At 44.0% G+C, this 20,240-nt stretch overlaps 1 protein-coding gene across 2 annotated transcripts; it reads right to left on the bottom strand.

Annotated features, from left to right (window-relative positions):
- Positions 1 to 110: 110 nt before the first annotated feature.
- On the bottom strand, positions 111 to 20,240 carry PRPSAP2 (phosphoribosyl pyrophosphate synthetase associated protein 2). 2 transcript variants are annotated; one of them, XM_064153535.1, is made up of 13 exons: positions 20,020 to 20,239; positions 18,490 to 18,997; positions 15,972 to 16,091; positions 15,236 to 15,385; positions 13,456 to 13,508; positions 13,284 to 13,350; positions 12,187 to 12,359; positions 11,119 to 11,234; positions 7,641 to 7,696; positions 3,976 to 4,124; positions 2,769 to 2,839; positions 1,890 to 2,036; positions 111 to 834 (listed from the first exon to the last, which is right to left on the bottom strand). In XM_064153535.1, exons 4-13 carry the CDS (start codon positions 15,352 to 15,354, stop codon positions 676 to 678), a joined length of 1,110 nt encoding a protein of 369 aa, XP_064009605.1. In that variant the 5' UTR covers positions 15,355 to 15,385; positions 15,972 to 16,091; positions 18,490 to 18,997; positions 20,020 to 20,239; the 3' UTR covers positions 111 to 675. The 2 variants fall into 2 exon arrangements, with proteins under 2 accessions (XP_064009605.1, XP_064009606.1); XM_064153536.1 differs by lacking the exon at positions 15,972 to 16,091 and having other exon boundaries at positions 20,020 to 20,240.

Below are 20,240 nucleotides of genomic sequence, written 5' to 3' on the forward strand. Positions count from 1 at the left end.
GCACTTGGCCTTGCTGAACCTGATCTTACTGGCCACGACCCACTGATCCAGGCTGTCCAGACCTCTCTGACCTAGATCACTTTAGAAGACAACTGCCTAGTACCTGGAGGTTTTTAGAAAGCTGACACAAAACAAGTCTTTATTCTTTGTCGCAGAAAATAAATACAAGTGCATATTTCATATGCTTTCCTATAAAAGCACTCCTACAAAACCACTCAACTGCATACAACAGAACAACCTTTTTGGCTTGGAAAATGCAAATAGGATACAGTCACTTCATCTGAGTATCTCTGAAAGCACTTGTAGCAAGCAGCTTTGGGAAAGGAATGCTTGACTTAGAAGCCAAATTCTTGCTCAAGTGTCGTGTGGAGTTGGTTTCCCTCCTCCCCCCCACCCCCATCCTGTGTATAGTGCAACTAACCTAAAAGCAACTAGAACAGTTCTCTGCAAAACGTTTAGCTCCCCACTCACCCTCCCTCCAAATTTACAAAAAAGGCAAAGGAAAAAAAAAAAACAAACCCCCAAAAGCTCTTTAAAACTGTTCTACCTTGACACTGAAACCAAGAGAAAACAAAAAAGTGGCTCAATGGAAATATTTAGGTAAGCATGATGCTTCACAGCTCCTCATCTGTTCCCTTCCAGTTTGGCCGGGGGTGGGGGTTCGTTAGAGCAGCACTAATCATCCAGTCCTATGTTTCTGAACAGGTATGACATGGACTCCCCATTGTGGATCCTGCGAATGGCTTCCGAGAGGATCATGCTGATATCCACAGTCTTGATTTTAGGGCACTGGAGTTTCTGTATTTCATGGGGAATTGTGTTTGTAACGACCACCTACAGAAAGAAAGCGATCAGATGGAGCTCTGTGATGCTTTTCACTTAGGGTGTTAGAGCTGTGAGAGGGGATGTCCATGTATCCATGGATACTAATGGCGCTGTCCTTCCTCCCTCCCATTTTGACACATGGGGCCAGAGGAAGTTACAGCAATATCCCTCACACTGAGGGGAGAAGTCTCCTAATGCTGCCAGAGTGACCTCACATTTTCCCTATGTTATAGCTTAAGGACATGTAGGTAATCATATTCACACTATCGTTTTGCTTGGAAAAAACCTTTAATATCATTGTGTCCAACCATTCTCTAACTTTACCAAGTCTGGGGCTAAAACATGTTCCTCAGCACCACATCTACAGGGATTCTAAACCCCTTCAGGGATGGGGATTCAACCACCTGCCTGGGTTCCAGCCCTCAACAACCCTTGCAGGTTTCCCCTAATATCCAACAAACATCTCCTGCTGCAGCTTGAGGCCATTTCCTCTTATCCTGTTACTTGCTACGAGGGAGAAGAGACCAACATCCACCTGGCTCCAACTTCCTTTCAGGGAGCTATTGAGAGCCAGGTCTCCCCTCAGCCTCCTTTTCTCCAGGCTGAACAACCCCAGCTCCCTGAGCTGCTCCTCACCAGTCCTGTTCTCCAGACCCTTGACCAACTTCAATGCCCTTCTCTGGATATGCTCCAGCCCCTCAATGTCCTTGCCAGAGTGAGTGACCCAAAACCTGAACCCAGTACTCAAGGTGTGTCCTCAGAAGCGTTGAGCACAGGGGGACAATAACTTCCCTGGTTCTGCCTGTCACACTGGTCCTGATCCAGGCCAGGATGTTGTTGGCCTTCCTGCCCACCTGGTCACACGCTGGCTCATTTTCAGGCAGCTGTCAATCAACACCCATATACATACACACACCCATATACAGTTCCACAATAGAAAGCCTGAAACCAGGAACCTCCCAGCTAAAGTCTTATATTTTGTGACTTCATTTACCAAGCCAGGAGACAATTTCTGACTCAAAACTCCCCAAACATTTGGTCAGCAATTCAGAATCCAGGCTCACCTCATCAATCGCCGACTCCTCTATCAGCCGGGGAGCATCTGAAGATAAGAGGCCGTGTGTGGCCATTACAAAGATCTTGTAAGCCCCCCTCTCCTTAAGGGTCTCAGCTGCTGCAAGAAAGCTGTCAACATCATCTATGATGTCATCCTGTCCAAAGAGAAGTACAGAAATGTCTCCATTGGAAAAGAGCTTTCAGAACATTGAATCCAAACGTAAACCAGGCTCTGTCCCCAGACAGATGGACACAGCACACCCAGATTGACATCAGATCATTTTCAAGTGTAACAGCTGACTGTCAACACAAGCTGGATGTTTTTATTGATGCTGTTCTTCAGACACCTGAACGAGATGGGAAGTGAGAGCAGAAATGCAAAGTGTCCCAAAACTACAGCAACAGCAAGGGACAAAGGGGTTGCTCCATGCAGGGAAGAGGCAAAAGAAAGTGAAGTTCAAAACCCAAACTAACAGAAACTTGCTCTTTTCCATGACAAGCCCAGAGGCTACACTCCACTTCAGAGGAACCATGAGACTGCATCATTTCTGCTTCACTGGAATTTCTAAACTCAGAGTAGGAACAAGGTGATTCTCTCCTCATCTAATGTGTAAGCAAGCACCCCCTGAAAACTCCTCATCCTCACAGAGATTTGGTCTATTCACAGAAACAAGGTCCAAATGCTGCTTTCCAACAGGGATCACTCTGTAATTCCCACAGTCAGCTTCAGGAAGTCTACACACCACCACTTCATGGTACACAAAACGGAGTGCCCAAAGTCCAGCATCCACCAAAATTTAGTTGCTGCTTCAGCAGAAAACCAACTTGATTTCTGCAACCTGAACACATTCAGTATCATTTATCAGAAGTGATGGCACCTTACTTACCACAATGATAGCAATTCTTCCTCCTACATCTCCCACAACTGTGATGGGTGGTTTTTCCTTGGGAATCAGCACTGAGAAATAGCAAATATTTTAAAGGGGTAAAAAAGGAAAAAAAGAGGCAGTTTATACAATTTAGTTCAGGTGTGAAATGTCTGCTCACTACTTTTACAGGGAGAAGTGAAACAATAAATACTTCAACCATCACAACACTGCTGGGAAAACAAACAGGATTTTAATTCGTAGCTTTTTTTTTTTTTAAAGCTTAAATTTATTTATGCCCAAATTCTTAACTAAGTCAATTAATTCTTCATTTCAGCATAAAGAATGGAGTGACCTGCAGACACAACTGGTTCAAATCAACCTACTGAGATCCAAAATGAAGTTTGGCTCTCACAGCTCTCAATCACATCTACATCCAGCAAGGTCTTTCTGGCAAGGCCCAAGATATTGTACAGTGTACTGGTTTTGCTGGGACAGAATCCCAAACCAGCCATGGGCTGAAGGCTGTGAGCAGTGTGCAGTCAACCAGGAAAACTGCTTTGAGTTAGCACCAGGTATATCCCAGAGCATGAATACCACACAGCATAAAGTAGGAAGTTTGCTGAGGATGGGGAGCTCCTGCCTCCTTCCTTGTCTTTCTCTCAAGGGCTGTCTTTCCATTCAGTGTGACTGTTGTACCTTCACTGGGCTGACTACAACTTTGTGCTGTCATTGGTATCAGTTTAGTTGTTTCATTAAATTAGTTTTCATTTTAACCCATGGGTCTTCTCCCCCCTTACCAATCCACCTTCTCTCCTGGATAGGGGTCATTGGGTGACAGAGCATCTGCTGTATTTTAGCCTCAGATACAGGCTAAACTATAGACACAGAGCTACACACAAAGCCAGCTATAGTTCAGCTTATTGGCTCTGTGACCCAGTAAGAATTCCAATAGGAAAGGTAAATGGCAAAAAAAGTGAGGCCTGAGAGGGGCTTTTCTGATTAGCTGTAAAGACACAGCCTCACAAACAGGCTAGCACTAAAATCATGGACAAAAAGACACCAAAAGGTATCTGTTCTCACCCTACTAAGAAAAAAAATAATCATCTCTCTCACAAAAGAGCCTTCAAACCTCCCAGTTCTATTCTGATGGTCCCTCCCTGCCAGCCCCATCTCCCAAAACCATAAAAACCAAGGGATGAACATTTTCATACACAAACTTACTTACTGGGTATCTCCAAACTGGGGTGAATAGCAGCTACATTTTTAGCTGTAGGCGGGGAGTGTCGACCATCCACCATGTCAGACTCAGCGTCCTGAGCTTCCCCATGAATCACAGCAATTCCCAACCGTAAGCGCTCAGCAAATGACTGTGCCCTGCAGAGAAAGGGTTCAAAAAACACAAACACGTTCAGTTTAAAGTAACTCACATACACACAATGCTAACCTGTTGCCATTTCATCTCTAAAGTTTCAGAGGGGAAAATGGAAATGATCCTAAAATTTTATTACATCACATGGAAGAAATCTCCTGTCCATTAGTATCATTTTACCAGGCCTGTCAGAGTCAGAATAGTAGCTCTGGAAGTAACCCCTCTGCCCTCGAAGTGACAGGATAAATGCTGCAGGCCACAGAACTCTGATCATTTCCTTCTGTTTTGCCCAACAGTTTAAAAAAACTTTCCTAGCCTTCAGCATTCCTGAAAGCCTAAGTTTCAGCAGGTCTTACAAAGAAGAGAAGAAGCTGGATTAAGATATTTCCCCATAAGGGTGGTGAGGGACTGGAAGTGGTTGCCCAGAGAAGCTGTGGAGGCTCCAAGTCTGGAAGTGTTCCAAGCCAGGTTGGACAGGGCCTTGAGCAACCTGGTCTGCTGGGAGGTGTCTCTGCTCATGGCAGGGGAACTGGAACTAGATGATCTTTATGGTCCCTTCCAACTCAAACCATTCTATCGCTCATCTACCAGCAATCAAGAACAGCCTAGATGTCTGGGACTGTCTACATTTAATAGGAACAAAAACTCCATTCAGATGAAAACAGAACACAAGTGTTCTTTATTTTTAACAAGATGTGCTCTAAATAAGCCAATATCCCTGGCTTTCTGGCACATAACCCTGGATTCCTACAGAGAAGAGAACCCGGACAATCATCTTGCCTGACAAACCAGTTCAACAGCCTGGACTTTTACAAGCTCACAAACAAAAAGCTCTCTCACCATGCAGTATTTCTTCAACTAAAATCAGAAATGCATGTCAAGATGGGGAGTGCAGAAAGCAGAGAGTTGGAGAAAGAGGAATTTCATAGGAAGTGTTTGCATTCCAGATGCTGGAAGCAGCATGTAAAAATCAGCACATTGATCCTACCTCAACTCACACATCTAAGAGTTTGGTGTCTAGCCTTAGCCAGTCTAGTCTCTACCAAGTCTGGTGCTAAGCCATGTGTCTCAGCATCACATCTCTGTGTCTAAATTTTAAACACTTCCATGGATGGGGATTTAACCACCTCCCTGGGAGGCTTATTCCAGTATTTGAAAACCCCTTCAGTGAAGAAGTTTCCTCTAATACATAACCTAAACTTGCCCTGCTGCCACTTGAGGCCATTTCCTCTCATCCCATCACTTGTAAATTGTAGGGAGAAGAAACCAATACCCACCTCAGTCCAAGCTTCTTTCAGGGAGCTGTAGAGTGACATGAATGTTTCCAGGGATGGGACATCTACCACTCTCTGGGCAACATGGGCCAGGGCCCCAGCGCCCTCAGTGTGGGAAAAAAAAAAATCTTCCTTCTCCTTCCTTCTCTCTAATCTGAATCTCCTTTTAGTTTAAACCATCACTCCTTGCCCTGTCACATCAGGCCCTGCTAAAAAAAATGCCTGTTGCCAGCTTACTTAGAGGATTCTAAGTATTGGAAGGCCTCAATAATCTTCTGCCCTGTGGTTATCCTACAGTGAGGATATTTTTTCACATTGTTAACTACAGATAAATCATGATTACAAATATATTTATCTTACAAGTTATGACTTTGAAGGCAAAACCCTATCAGTTAAATGCAAATAAAATTCAAAGTAACAGCAGTGAGTTATTAATTTTCCAGTAAACTCAAAAAACACAAGAACATTCTAAATTCCATCAAGCAAAGGCCCTCTCACAAGTAAGCATTCATCTGAAAAGAGCTTTCCTTCATCAGGCTGAAAGACTCAAATTACTCTTTCCCAAATGCAGTGTAACTGCTCCAATCCTGCTCTGAGGTACATGTGAAGAAGCTAAAAGCATCCCAGCTCTGAGATTCTTTCCTACACACATCGGTTACGTGGGCAACTTATCTGTCTGATCAGTCAAAGCTATGTGCAGACAACTTGCTGGCATGTGCAGTTATTTGACAAGCATGAGAACACTTCACCAAATGCCTGCCTACACCCCAGAGGCAATGCTGACACCAGGTAGAAGAAATGGTCAAAAACCAGCAAACATAACATAACTGGCCAAAAGAAAAATCACATAAAAAGCACTGGAAAAGAAAGATGACAGAAGTTGATCTCCTCATCATGCTTCTACAAATTAAAGTATTTCTGATTTGCTAAATAAAGTAACAAAACTGTTCTCACAAAGTACACCATAACTCCTTGGCATGAAGGTACAGATAATGCTCTCAACAAGCTATTGGTTTGTCACCACAGTAAATGCAACATCTCTGAAACCATCACCCAACTCTTGCACCACCTACTGAGAGCACGGTAATTCCAAACAACAGGAATGGTCAACCAAAAAGCTTTGTGGATTAAGAACAGTTGTTCAGTCAACAAGGACATGATAACCAAAATCATCTTGAAGATCAAATCCTATTTTGCCATGCTAGACAGTAAGTCACAGGTCTGAACAACCATGTTCTGTGTTATGACCATGTTCAGCAATGACTCTGGATTAGTGGTGTTACACTGCCACCCTTTCTCTTAATTTACAACAGGAAACTTACAACGTAAACACACAAATATGGTCTGATTCACAGTCCCAAGTTGTGCCAGGGGAAGTATAGGCTGGATGTTAGGAGGAAGTTCTTCACAGAGAGAGTGATTTGCCATTGGAATGGGCTGCCCAGGGAGGTGGTGGAGTCACTGTGCCTGGAGGTGTTCAAGAAAAGCCTGGATGAGGCACTTAGTGCCATGGTCTAGTTGACTGGATAGGGGTGGGTGCTAGGTTGGACTGGATGATGCTGGAGGTCTCTTTCAACCTGGTTGATTCTATGATTATGATTCTATCCACTATCAATTTTGTATCCAAAGGGCAAAAGGTGGTATAGGGTCTAGAGTACAAGTCTTGAGAGGAGCGTCTGAGGGAACTGGGCTTGTTCAGTCTGCAGAAAAGGACACTCAGGGGAGATCTTCTGGCTCTCTGCAACTCCCTGAAAGGAGGCTGGAGCCAGGTGGGGATTGATCTCTTCTCCCAAGGAAGAAGTGACAAAACAAGAGGAAAAGGCCTCAAGTTGCACAAGTTTAGGTTGGACATGAGGAACAATTTCTTCCCTGAATGGTTTGTTATGGCTTATCCCAGGCTGCCAAGGGTAGTGCTGCAGTCCACATCCCTGGAAGGATTAAAAAACCATGGAGACATGGTGCTGAACGACATGGTTTAGTGGTGACCTGTTTAGTGCAGAGTTAAGAGTTGGCTCTGATCTTAGAGGTCTCTCCTAATCTTAATGATTCTCTGATTCACTCCATCCTTCTGTTTGGAAGGAATAAATCCTTAGATTTATTACAACATCATAAAACTACATGTGTCAAAACACATCAGAGGGGTTTGAAGGCTGCAGCTTCTAATGATTGGGTATCTGTCCTTGATACTATGAACAAAATCACAACAGAGATTTTCTGCTCTAACACAAGAGAGCAGATCTTACCCACCTCTTTGCAGACGCAGGTGATTTGGCCACAATTACAGCATTCCTGTAGTCTGGTATCTGTAGCAAATAACAGATAGCAATGTCTACTTCATATCTTTAGACAAATTTCAACTCAATTAGAATCAGAGAACTTTATTTTGCCAGAAAAAACTTTAAGCATCGAACATTTAACCTAAGAAAGCAACCTGAAGAATCCACAGCACATGATCAGAGTTCACAGCTGGATAAAAGCAGCTATTTAGAAAACTCAGGTAATAAAAGTGTACCTTTCATGAACATGATGTTACATTACAGCTTAAACAAAGCAACTGCTTCAGAAGAACACCAGGGCTACAAGGGTGAAAAGTAACAGGAAACCATCAAAAAATAAAGTTTCCTGTTCGACTTGTGCTGCATGCACTCGGCTGTCTTTAACCACCTGAAAACAGAGTGTTACATTTAGTTTCTAGTTTTAAGGGGTTTTTTCAGAATACAGACAAAAAGCAATACTCCTCCACCACTCATCACATCTTACTGACTCTGCATGGACCATGGTCCTGGAGTCACAGGCTGATACTGCTGCACGCTGTTTCCTACACAAAGCAGCACCAGAGAATGCTGTTGAGCGCTAAGGTCAAGTCTGGACTTCATTTTGAGGTCTGATAGGTACCTTAGCCAAGTCTTTATAATCTGCTCCAAAATTTGCTGTCCCTGAACTTCCCCCATTCTCCCTCCAGACTTCTCTTCATTTAAGCAGCATTTCAGTCCCCATTCCACAGAAGTTTCATATCTTAGTCTCCAGTCTCCATTTCCCTGCAAATAGCAATTCTACATCAGACTCATCTTCTGTTGTCCACAATTTCTCAAGCATTCTACCATTTAGACTTGAGTTCTCCTCTCCAACAGCAATCTGTGCTCCCACTAACATCCACCTTAACTCCTCCTTTCAAACTCTGTGCCTTCCTGCTCTGTCTGCCATAAAAAGCAGCATGAAGAGAGCCTGTCTGTCCTTCTATCAGTTGTCTACCCTCCTATCAGCTGCTGTAGCAACAGCCCACAGCCATTCTCAGCTGCAGCACCAAGCAAAGCCCTACAGAGCAGACCCAATCCTCAGAATCCCCTTCTTAAGGGGCAGACTCTTCACTGAACACCCATGAATTATTTGGAGCAGTGGTGCCCTGACATGCAGTTGTCCGATGTCAAATCCCAGATGCAGAGCACAGAAATAAATATCTGAGTTTTTTCCTAGCACAAGCAAGGTAAGTTCTTCCATGACCTTATTCTCAAACATGGAATTCAAGCAGAATCAACATTTCCAAAAACATTCTGCCTGAAATGGGCACAGCAAAGGGAAAAAACCAAACCCTAAGTTCTGAATTGGGGCATGGGCCTAACCAGCTGAAAACAGGAGATTTTCTGTGGACATGTCAGGCTGTATTAACAATCCACAAAGCTACTAACTCCACCTAGAATACTGGGAATTCAGCATGTTCTGTCCTTTATAAACACTTAGTTATACAACAGGCTCCAAAGATTAACATGATGGAAGGTATGGACAAGGCAGGGCCTGTCACTTGACATAATACAGGCTTTGATCTTGTTCAGACATCACAGCCTCATTTTCCCTCTGCCAAATTATCAAATTTGTTCTCAGCTCTTCAAAAATGAAGTCAGAAAGCCAGAAACGCCATCCAGCAGATAGTAAGACATCAACAACTCCTTGTAACAAAGAGCTACATCACTATAAGATTAACATGCACACAGAGGAAAGAGAGGAGACACTAAGTACTGAAAACTTGCTAAGTACATAAAGGAAAATCACTGTATTATTTTTATGCCAGTTCCATTTCACTCACTGGACTCTCTCCAACCCAGAACACCAAGTAATTCTCTCCACATCTACACATAAATTCCCATCACAGAACAACTACAGTCCCTCATCTTCTTAATTTCCAGCAAAATGCTTTAAGTGACCTCGATTCTTACCAAGCTGGACTCTGCCTCATGCTACTCCATATACCTCATCACAACTCCTATTAGAAATTTCTTCCACACTTGGGCATTCACAGCAGGATGTACAACAAAGCTGCTGCCACTGTGAACTTCAGATGAAGACTGAATTCTTCCTGAGAAGCACTGGATGAAACCTTTAAGAAAATACACTTAAAATAACCTGGCTCAATATGGTTCCTGCCAATACAGATCCCATTTGATCAGACACATTCAGTCAACTCTAGTTGTAGCAACTCATCATATGGACAAACAGAGGAATGAAGAAATTAAGTCTGGAAATGTCTTTTAAGATCCTTCTACACATACTCCAGGAGATGTCTATGGAGGTTCATGTGTTAAGACTGCACAGCAGCATCAACCTCAAAGCTGCAACAGTTCTTTGTAAAGCTCACACATCAGAATGTGCTCCACGAATAAACCAGGAACACGATCCTGTCATCCACCAGAATCTGTATGTTCAAGTAGCATAAAAGCACAACTTGTCCTGTGTTTGTGTATTTGGTTTTCCACTTTCCTTTTTAACTCATGAAGTGCTTAAAAGGTGCAATACTTCACTCCCAGTATATGAGATGAATGAACTTTAAGAAGCCAGAGGCTGGAGCTTTGGTCTATCACCCTCTGAATCCAGTACCAAATGAAATTGATTAATGGTAAACTGATTCCCCAAACAGGCTTTAAACCAACATAATTTTCTTAAGATAGTGTTGTTTTGGGGGCTAGCATTCATTTTTTGTTGATTTTTTAGGGGCATTTGAATCTCTATAAAACAAACCAGGTTAGATTCAAAAGTAAGAGCAAGTTCAACCTTTTCTCTCACTAGGAAGAATGCACTAGCCTTATTCCAAATCATCATTAGTCAGAAGCATAATTTGCACCTTATACCTACAATTATCATTTGCACAATTGGTCTGTGTAAATCCACCACCAGCACTTCTCAAAGCACTTGTAAAAATAAGATGGAGAAAGGGACGCTCAGACCATCAGAAGTTAAGCTCCTCAAGTCAAGACACGCTGAACAAACAGCAGGTGAAGATTTCCACACCAAAGTCACCTGTTGTTTTCAGAGCACGATCGATAGGCTTTCTCTTAGTTTACAACTTAACTTCCAAAGGGTTTTCATAATGAAATATACATCACACCTACACAAGACCTATATGTGTCAAAGAAGTTGGAAAGTAGGAAAAGAAGAGGGTATTAAGAGCAAGAAAATCCTATTTTTTTATATAACAGTTAGGTGAATCTATCTGAGAAGACAGAAGAGTACTGCTGCATTAAGAAGGAAGCACCAGCTTTTGATGACAGCAAAACTTAGACCTGTTGGGAAGAAATGAACCAATTGCCCCAGTGTGACTTTCCCCCCTTTTTAAAATTCTGTGTGAAGTGTTTCAGAGGAATCTCTTTCAGAAGTCACAAGATGTGACCCAAAAAAAAAAATTATTTTTTATATATAATTTTAAAAGCTATTTAAAATAGCAGCCTTTCCTCACCTCTTCTTGGATGTACTGTAGTAAAAATGGAGATGCTCTCAAGTTATCAACTGGAATGTTGAAGAAGCCCTGTATTTCCTTCTGATGTAGGTCCATGGTAATGAGATGAGTTAGCCCTTTGAAAAACAAAAAGCACATCAGGAAAAGAGAGAACAGCAGACACAGTCTTTATTTGTCTAGGAAGTTTAACTGGAGTTTGTCCAGAAGAGAATCTCTAAGTTGCACTGGAAGAAGCACTCTAACCTTAGTTAAAATATGCAGCATATTTTATCTCCCTTAAGCACATCAACATTATCATGTTTGAAGATTTCTGCAGTGTCCTTTCAAAACAACCTAAGACTCCACATAATTGACTCAGTAGTGCCACACTGAGGCAGGTAAGATCCTTCTCCATTTGACAAGTGACAATATGACCACCAAGAGATAAACTTCTCTGCCACACAGCAAGACCTCCCCTGCCCAGCTATTGGTAGAGTCTCAAACTCCTGAAAAACGGCCTTAAATCGTAATTATTGGAACAGTTCCCTCACACCAAGAAAGCAGACCACAAGGTGTCTATTGTCATTGTTCTTTTCATCCCAAGGACAAAAAAGAAAGTTCAACCCCACCCCTAACATTCTGTGAAAGAAACAGAAAAAGAATAATGTCTTCTCATGTAATCTCAAATGTAAAGCACAGATATGAAGCTTGTTCATTCATCCAACAGGTAAAAAAAAAAAAAAAACAGGCTGAAAAGGACAAAGAACAACTGTTTGAGAGTGTTAACAGAGACAAAGAGCATGACTATGAGATGGATACCACAGCCCACAGCAGCAGAGTCCAACAGGCTCATCCTGCCAGCACAGTGGGACACAATGTAAAATGGCTGTCACAAGTTTGGGGTTAAATGAAGTTGCCATTTGGAAACATTTCTAATTCCATTCTCCTTTTTGTGTGGATTTTTACACTCACAGAAAACTTGGCACTTGTTTTCAATAAGCTCCAACTTGTTCAGAGTTCTCTACAGCTGAAAGATGACAGCAGGTCCATCCATTGCCCTGATTATTTAGTAACAATTTGTGCTCTTACCAGCTTTGCACATCATTGAAGCCAGTAATTTCGACACAATAGAGCCCCTTTTCCTCATCTTGCACTGTTTGCTGTAGGGGAAGTAAGGGATCACTCCAATAATGCTCTTGGCACAGGAGGTTTTACAGGCATACACCATGATCAGGAGCTCCATGATTGTAGTATTCACATCTCTGGAATGAAAAGCATCTAGTTTTGTATATTGTGCATAAAAAATCTGCATTCAACACAAAATCTGTACCCACTTCAGGGCAGCACAGCATATGGTGACAGAGTGCTTGTCACTAAGAATCCAGCCACACACCTCAGGACAGCAAGTGCCTTGCACTCAGCACTAAAATTACACTTTATTATTTCTCTCACTTGGCTATTTTGGGCAAGTCAGATAGTTTAATTATACCATTTTCAGGCTTTTAGTCATATGGCATGCTGCTGTAACAAAATACCCCATAATTTTACCCCCCAGATCTTCTGTTGCTCACAAACAAAAATATCTTTATTTATTGATAGAGATAGGCTTTAAGTTTCAGACTTCACAACACATCCATTGCTCAAGCAAACAGTGGGCTACATGTTTAACAATTACCATCTGTTTTTCTGTCCTGAAAAGATTGAGGTGGGTATCTTTTTAGATGAGAACTGGTCATGAGCTAAGAGACTCATCATTAAAAAAGTCTTAGCTTCTGTAAAGTTCTTTTTAACAAAATTCTGAATCGGAGGACACATTGCTCAGAAAATGCTCCTCCTTCACTTGGAACTTTGTAACAGTGCTGGAAATGAGAAAGCTGAAAAGGGAAGAATTTAGAGAGGGTGACACCAGCAAGAGAGGGTGCAGAGACCTGGGGAAAAATTTAATTGACACATTAACTGAAAACATCCAAACAAGAGGTTAGCTTCCACTGAAGTCTTCTTTGTGCACATATAAATAAAAACCAAACCCAGTAATAACAAAAACTCCACAAAGAGAAGCCCCTATCTAATTAATCCAAGCTTATTGCACTGTATCATATATATAAAATGCAAAGAAAACCTAAACCAGAAGCACTGCTACAGACAGTCCATGTCAAAATGCAAGCAGTTTTTAAACAGCTACTCACTTTGAAACTGTTTGGATGATAAAAACATCCTTTCCTCTCACAGACTCTTGAATTTGCACTCTTGTTTCTGCCAAGAAGAGAAATATGTAATATTTGCAACATCAAAACTCAGAGTCTAAGAAGTTATCCAATATACTGACATAGTTATGGAAGTTTCCAATGAAACACTCACCTCTGTTTGGCTCTTGGTATACCTGAACCTTCCCCATCTCAACTCCTAAGCGTCTGCGGGAGTAGAGAGAAGTTAGTGTGGGTAAAAGAAAGGCAAACCACCATACAACACAGTAAGTAACTGAAAAGGGTGCTTGTCACAGGAGAAAACCAGAATAGAAACCCCAAACCATAAACCTAGTAATTACACTGGAAATTGCCTAACAGAGTATCTACAATCTCCAGCAGCAGCACTGCAGGCTAAACTGAACTTATTTTCAAGTCCAGCTCAGAAGAGTAAGCAGTGCAAAAAAATGATGCTTGGTTACCAAATCACTTCTAATATTTAGTATGTGTTTCTATCTACAAGCATATGCCATGTACGTACACATGGCAACAAGCACAATGCTCCAGAGACCGCTTTCAAATCGTTCTTCTCTACAGAGAACATGTCAGTGTGGAGCGAATAGGAAACAGAAGCGAACTCTGCTTGATGAATAATGGAAGATTAATGTCTCCTATGTTTATTCCACACCAGTATTAGTGCAGCAAAGCTTCTTCACACAACAGGCAAAGAACAGGCTAATGACAAACAACTGTCTGAGAGGCAAACTTGGTTTCACCACTAAGAAGACAATAGGGTATGGCGTGTGCTTATGCCCAAGTCCTTGCCACGTGTAACTTGAGCTCCTCTGCATTCTCCTTTCTCCTCCTATTCACACTGAATTTTGAGTACATAAGCCTCAGGAAGAAATCCATCCTGGGGATGTTACACATCCTAACAGCCACTGTAGTAACATGATAAAAAATTCCTTAAGTTATAAAAGTTCTGCTGTGGCTCTTCACACAATTGGAGCCAAACAAACATCCCCATACCAAATATACAGTGAATAGATAGATGCAATTTTGCCAGCTAAGAAAATGCTACTATGACAGAAGGAAGAAAATGATCAAAACTTCTGTCAGGATTATTTATCACCATCCAAGTACTAATTTTCCCCACATATTCTCTATAAAATACTGTAGCAAATCACAATCTGCCACCAAACACATTTTGTTACTGATCTATTTAAATACCAAATGTTCCTGCTAACCGTGGCAGCTTCACAGAATTGTTCTGGTTGGGAGAGACCTTGAAAATCATCAAGTCCAACATTTAACTCAACATTGCCAGGTCACCACCAAACCATGTCCCTCAGCATCACATCTACACAGTTTTGAAACCCCTCCAGGGATGGGGACTCTACCACTGCCCTGAGCAGCCTGTTCCAGGGCTTGACAACCATCATGGGGAAGAAATTTTTCCTCATATCCAACCTACATCTCCCATGGTACAACTTTTCCTGTCTCTTCTCCTGTCTCTCTTGTTCTTTGGGAGACAGATCCCCATGTCACTACAACCTCCTTTCAGGATGCCGCAGAGGCACAAGAGGTCATTCACCAGCCTCCTTTTCTCCAGGCTAAACAACTCCCAGCTCCCTCAGCTGCTCCTCACCAGACCTATTCTCCAGACTCTTCATCAGCTTCCAAGCCCTCCTTTGGATATGCTCCAGCCCCTCAATGTCTTGAAGTGAGGGGAATGAAACTGAACACATTATTCCAACACCTGATGTTGTGACAAGTTCCCTGTTCCACACCTCAACCTCAGCCCACACACGATGTGTCCCAGGCTGTGCATTATCTGAAAGCACCAAAATGCTCGCACAGTTTCCCCATGTAACTTCCTTCAAACAGAGAAATCGGTTGTCAGTAATATTAAGTCCCATCATAACATCAAGATTCCAACTACAGATGTTACTTACTCAGCAATCCTCTTGGACAGCTCCATGCACGACGAATTGGAATTAGCTGAAAACAGCACCAGTCCACCCTTGGTTATATTCATGATGGCCCCAATTTCAGCTGATGGCACACAAAACATCAAACCTAAGTTGTTTTGCTGCTTCTACAGGCTGCAAGAGATCAAAGGCTTATTAGAGCCAAGAGGATAAAAATCAAGAGAAACATTTTGTTTAGAAAGTGAAGTTTCCCTTGTCTGTATTTTCCAGCGTCCTTGTTATGACCATTTTAAACATCACCAGGACTGTATCCTTACAGAATGTCATGACCCATCATCAGCCACACTACTTACTGATCTAGCTCAGCACACCTAACAAGATGGCATGAAGAAGGGACTCCAATCTGCCTCACCTGCCTTCTCCTGCTCCACACAACCTCCAAAAGAAAGCTCCAAAGACCCACCACAGACAAGCTCCTAACTTTCAACAGGGATTGTTTGGTTGGGTTTTTTTTTTTTTTATTCAATGTTTTCTTCAGGGTATCATCTAATGACACAGATTCTATTTTCCACCTGCTTGTCCAGTTCATTTTCAAGAACTGAGTGACATCTATTGACATGTTGAAGGTCACAAAGCCAACCAGTGACAGAATTGAGCTCAAGGAGCTCCTGGCTGCTGGCACTGCTAAGTAGCCTTTCCAAGCCAATCTCCATAGCTGCCCATCTTTCCCTCACCGTGGAAAGAAAAATGACAAACTTACAAATAAGGATGAAATGTAAGGAAGATTTCAGTACAGCTGGTAGCTGTAAATAATGACCTCTTGCACAATGCATCCACTTGCTGAAGCAGCTGTTGTCATTCTTTGATACTAATAATTCTCCTGTGAAAACAGGAGAAAAACATCACGAAGAAATCTATACAGGTTTGGGGGTTGTTTTGCTTGTTTATTTCCCAAATAAAGGCACAAACCACCAATCTCACCAAGGATTTGATGTGATTCTATTCTAGTACTCTCTTTTTTCTTCTTTGCAACACCACGTTTCTGTGGCTGCTTTAACTGTAACATTTTGCTCAAATAAAAGGAAACAAAACAAAATACATTGACCAGCAGCTACTGACAGACCAAAGTAGGACTCAAATTCACCTTGTTATAGAAATGGCCCAATCCTTCATTATTATTTTCAGCATTATGTAGAGGACTGAAAATATCAATTACAAGTGGCATAATTCAAAACTAAGTAAACAGAAATTAGGATAAATCAGTAACTTCCTTCCTGGCAAACATCTACCCTGCAAAGATGCATAACTGTCTACGAGTTGCATGTAAAAAAACCCAAAAAGCTGATGGTATATCAACTGTAAAATACTCCAAACCAGCAGCTAAAAGAAAATAAAAACCCCACACTTTTTATGCTGAGAGGAAGATCTGCCTATCACTAAAAAGAAATTCCTTCAGTCAGCCTTTGCAACCAGTCTTGCTCAGCCTGATCTTGTCTCAGAAACTCTACCAGATTCACTGTCAGTTAAGAGCTACAGGCAGGAGCTTCCTAAGAAGTCTCTTCACGAAGCATCTGTGCTCTGCTGAATTGCTGTGAACAAAAAGCAGTCACAAAAGTTCCAAACGGAGCAGGGTAAAAAGAGCAGCAATTTCAGCAATAGTATCCAAACATTCAGATGGCTTGACTCTGCTAGAATCTGCTGTATTCCACTGCACCACTAAAACAAGACCTTGCCCTCTTCAGCCTTTGCTTACAATCCTGAAAGGCAGCATGGTTAGAGACGTCCAGCCTAAAGCTCTACTGCATCACTCTCTCCCCCCTCAAACTAAGTATTCAACAACTCAAAGACAATTAAAATCCCCTTTGAGATAGTGTGCCCCACTCTGTGCTGCTGCACATTACTCTCTGTGACTCCCAGATGTTAACTAATGGCCATCATTTGTCATAACAGTGCTACCCCACAGAGCAGGTCCAAGAAAAGCTTTTAGGTTTCAACCAGTACCTGAAAGCACTCTGCTTGTGTGTTTAGATGGGATCAACATAGAGGCAACTTTCAATATTACTAAAAACGTTCAGTTTCAAGACTGGTTTTGTTCCGAGTTGTGTTACCTTCTTTGCTCCATGGACTACGGGAACAAGGTGAGTTATGAGATCAGATGAAAGACAAAAACAATGGGCTCCTAAGAATCATTTAGTGTGCATTTTACAACACAAGATGATACTGACATATTCACAAGCAACACTGAACACAGCTCTTCACATAAGCATAGCTCCAAGGCTTTCCTGTGGATGTATTTAGTAGCAACAGGGTTGCAGCATGTCTATGTGTGGAAACTGTGTTTGTAAAGCAATATTGACATATCAACCTTGAAAGAGGTGTTGGAATGGCAGCAAGTTCACAAAACTTTATTAGGTGTGTAAAGACATGATTCCACAAGGGCACATGGGACCACTTCAGCAGTGGACTTGGCAGTGCTGGTGAACGGTTGGACTCAATCTTAAAGACCTTTTCCAACCTAACTGATTCTATGACCTGATGGCTTGTGATGGACAAATCTTCCAAGGCTGCTTCGGATGTGGGAGAACACATGCACCACAGTGTAAGCTGCAGCCCACAGACTCCTATTCTTTCCTGTGGGCTGCACACAGTTACACAGACACATCATGAAGACGATAACAACCACTGGACTGGGTACACATGATGCCCTACTCCCACTGAACTCAGAATATCCATACAGAAATCATAGAAGTAGGGGATAACCGTGGTACGAAACAACTGATCCCCAGGGGCAGGAGGGAAGATGAGCATTCACCTATCTCATGTGAATTCTCTCGGCCCAGAAGGTCTCAACCTTTATTACTGGGCTAAAAGGCGGGACCGATCTTTCCATCCCACACCTCCCTACAGGTCCTTCGTCTGAGCCAGGTGGGCATGCCTTCCGAGGGGAAGCCTCTATCTAGGCACCCCTCATGGTGGGTACCTGAGGATCCCTCCCCTCTTCTCAGGGGAGAGGCCTGAGCACGCCGCAGCCCCCGGCACGGAGCGAGCACGCCGCTCCCCTTCACCTGTAGGGCCAGCGGACGGTACGGAGCTCCCGCCAACTTCACAAAGGGACGTCTCAGGAAAGAGCAAAGCCACAAAGCCCCTTCTGGAGGGTGCGGAACCCTGTGTGGGGAAGGGGCAAGAGCGCTGGGGAAAGGTGGGGAAGATGCCCTGCCCTCAGCCGGCTGAAGCGGGCTGAGCGGGTGGGCTGGCGTGCCCCTTTCTGAAGGCCTTACCTGCCGGCTCCGGCCCCCCGGATCTCCGGGAGAAGGTAGCCCGGCCGGAGGGGATGGGGGAGAGGCAAAGGCAGCGGCGGAGCTCAGCCGCTCCGGTAGTCCCCGGGCAAGATGGCGGCGGCGCGCGACGGAGCGAGGGAGGGGGCAGCGCGAGAGGGGCGGGTGCCAGGCAACGCCCTTCCCCCCCCCCCCCCCCCCTTCCCGCCGCGCCGGGGGGAGCTGCCGGCGGCGCCATCTTACTGCCGCCGTGCTGGGGCGACCCCCGTGCCAACGGCGGCCTGAGGCTTTCGCCCCAAAATAAAGAGCACGGTGGGTGGGTAACGGCACCTAACAGGGTTGAGACGGAGCCCCAGGGCACAGCCCACAGCGGCGGAGGGGCCAGGTTTCAGCGGCAGATGTCTGTCGCGCTGCTGCGAGCACCAACACCACGGTGGGAGTTGTCGCCAGCCTCGCTGGGTAGCCGCTGGCCTTTGCCATCAGCCGCCACAGCGTAGAGCAGGACACCTCTCTGGAAAGCGAGTTAAAAGAAACAGTGAGTGGTGTGTCAGTTCGCTTACACTGTCAAGAACGTGTCCGTTCAGAGTCCGCTATCCGGACCCTCCTAGCAACAGAGAGGTGAAAGCGGATGAATCATAGAATCAAACAGGTTGGAAGAGACCTCCAAGCTCAGCCAGGCCAACCTAGCACCCAGCCCTGTCCAGTCAACTAGACCATGGCACTAAGTGCCTCATCCAGGCTTTTCTTGAAGACCCCCAGGGACGGTGCCCCCACCACCTCCCTGGGCAGCCCATTCCAATGCCAATCACTCTCTCTGTCAACAACTTCCTCCTAACATCCAGCCTATACCTACCCTGACACAACTTTGAGACTCTGTCCCCTTGTTCTATTGCTGGTTACCTGGGAGAAGAGGCCACTCCCCACCTGGCTACAGCCTCCCTTCAGGTAGTTGTAGACAGTAATAAGATCACCCCTGAGCCTCCTCCAGGCTAAACACCCTCAGCCTCTCCTCATAGGATTTGTGCTCCAGGCCCCTCACCAGCTTTGTTGCCCTTCTCTGGACATGTTCCAGCACCTCAACATCCTTGAATTGAGGGGCCCAGAACTGGACACAGCACTCAAGGTGTGGTCTGACCAGTGCTGAGTACAGGGGCAGAATAACCTCCCTTGTCCTGCTGGCCTTTGACATCTACAGCAAGATGCTGATTGTATTCGCCCCGTTTAAAAGCCCAACTTTATCACCAAGCAGCCCCCCCATGAACAAAAGGTGTGGGGTTTTTTCCACTGCTTTGACCAAGTTACAGTCAGACAGGAGGATAAAGCTCTTGCCAGCCCCCCCCCACCCGAAAAACACAACAACAAACCCCCCAACAAAACAAGCAGAACCCCCAAACGACAACAACGAAACACAAACCCAAAAATACCAAACAAACAAAAAAAACCCCGAACCTCACAAAACTGAGAACCCAGGCACCACGTTTCCCCCGCTATCTGCTGTCTGGAAGCTGCTTCACGTCCCACTTTAAAGCGTACCCAGGATGAGCAGCGTTTTACAGAGCGGCTCCTTGCACAGAGGTACAACCCAGGTACTTCCCGCTGCAGCTCTTCTCACCGAAAAAAAGGAAAAGGCAATTAAAGTTAATGATTCCTGGTCTGCAGGGTGCGCTGGAGCAGAGCTTGGAGCACCCCAGCGGACACTTCTGTGCCTCATGGCTTTAGGATGAAAGAGGAAGAAGCTCCACAGCTGCCAGGAG

Source organism: Pogoniulus pusillus, chromosome 13, assembly GCF_015220805.1.
Source record: "Pogoniulus pusillus isolate bPogPus1 chromosome 13, bPogPus1.pri, whole genome shotgun sequence".
NCBI lineage: Eukaryota > Metazoa > Chordata > Aves > Piciformes > Lybiidae > Pogoniulus > Pogoniulus pusillus.

What these genes read in the sequence shown, in the direction of transcription:
- PRPSAP2 (XM_064153536.1), bottom strand. Translation starts at nt 15,354, where the DNA reads ATGTTTTGTGTGCCATCAGCTGAAATTGGGGCCATCATGAATATAACC. An exon ending in TTCAATGATGTGCAAAGCTG is followed by an intron (nt 11,235 to 12,186) that starts GTAAGAGCACAA and finishes TGTTTTTCAAAG; the next exon opens with GGCTAACTCATCTCATTACC. An exon ending in TACAGTACATCCAAGAAGAG is followed by an intron (nt 7,697 to 11,118) that starts GTGAGGAAAGGC and finishes TATTTGCTACAG; the next exon opens with ATACCAGACTACAGGAATGC.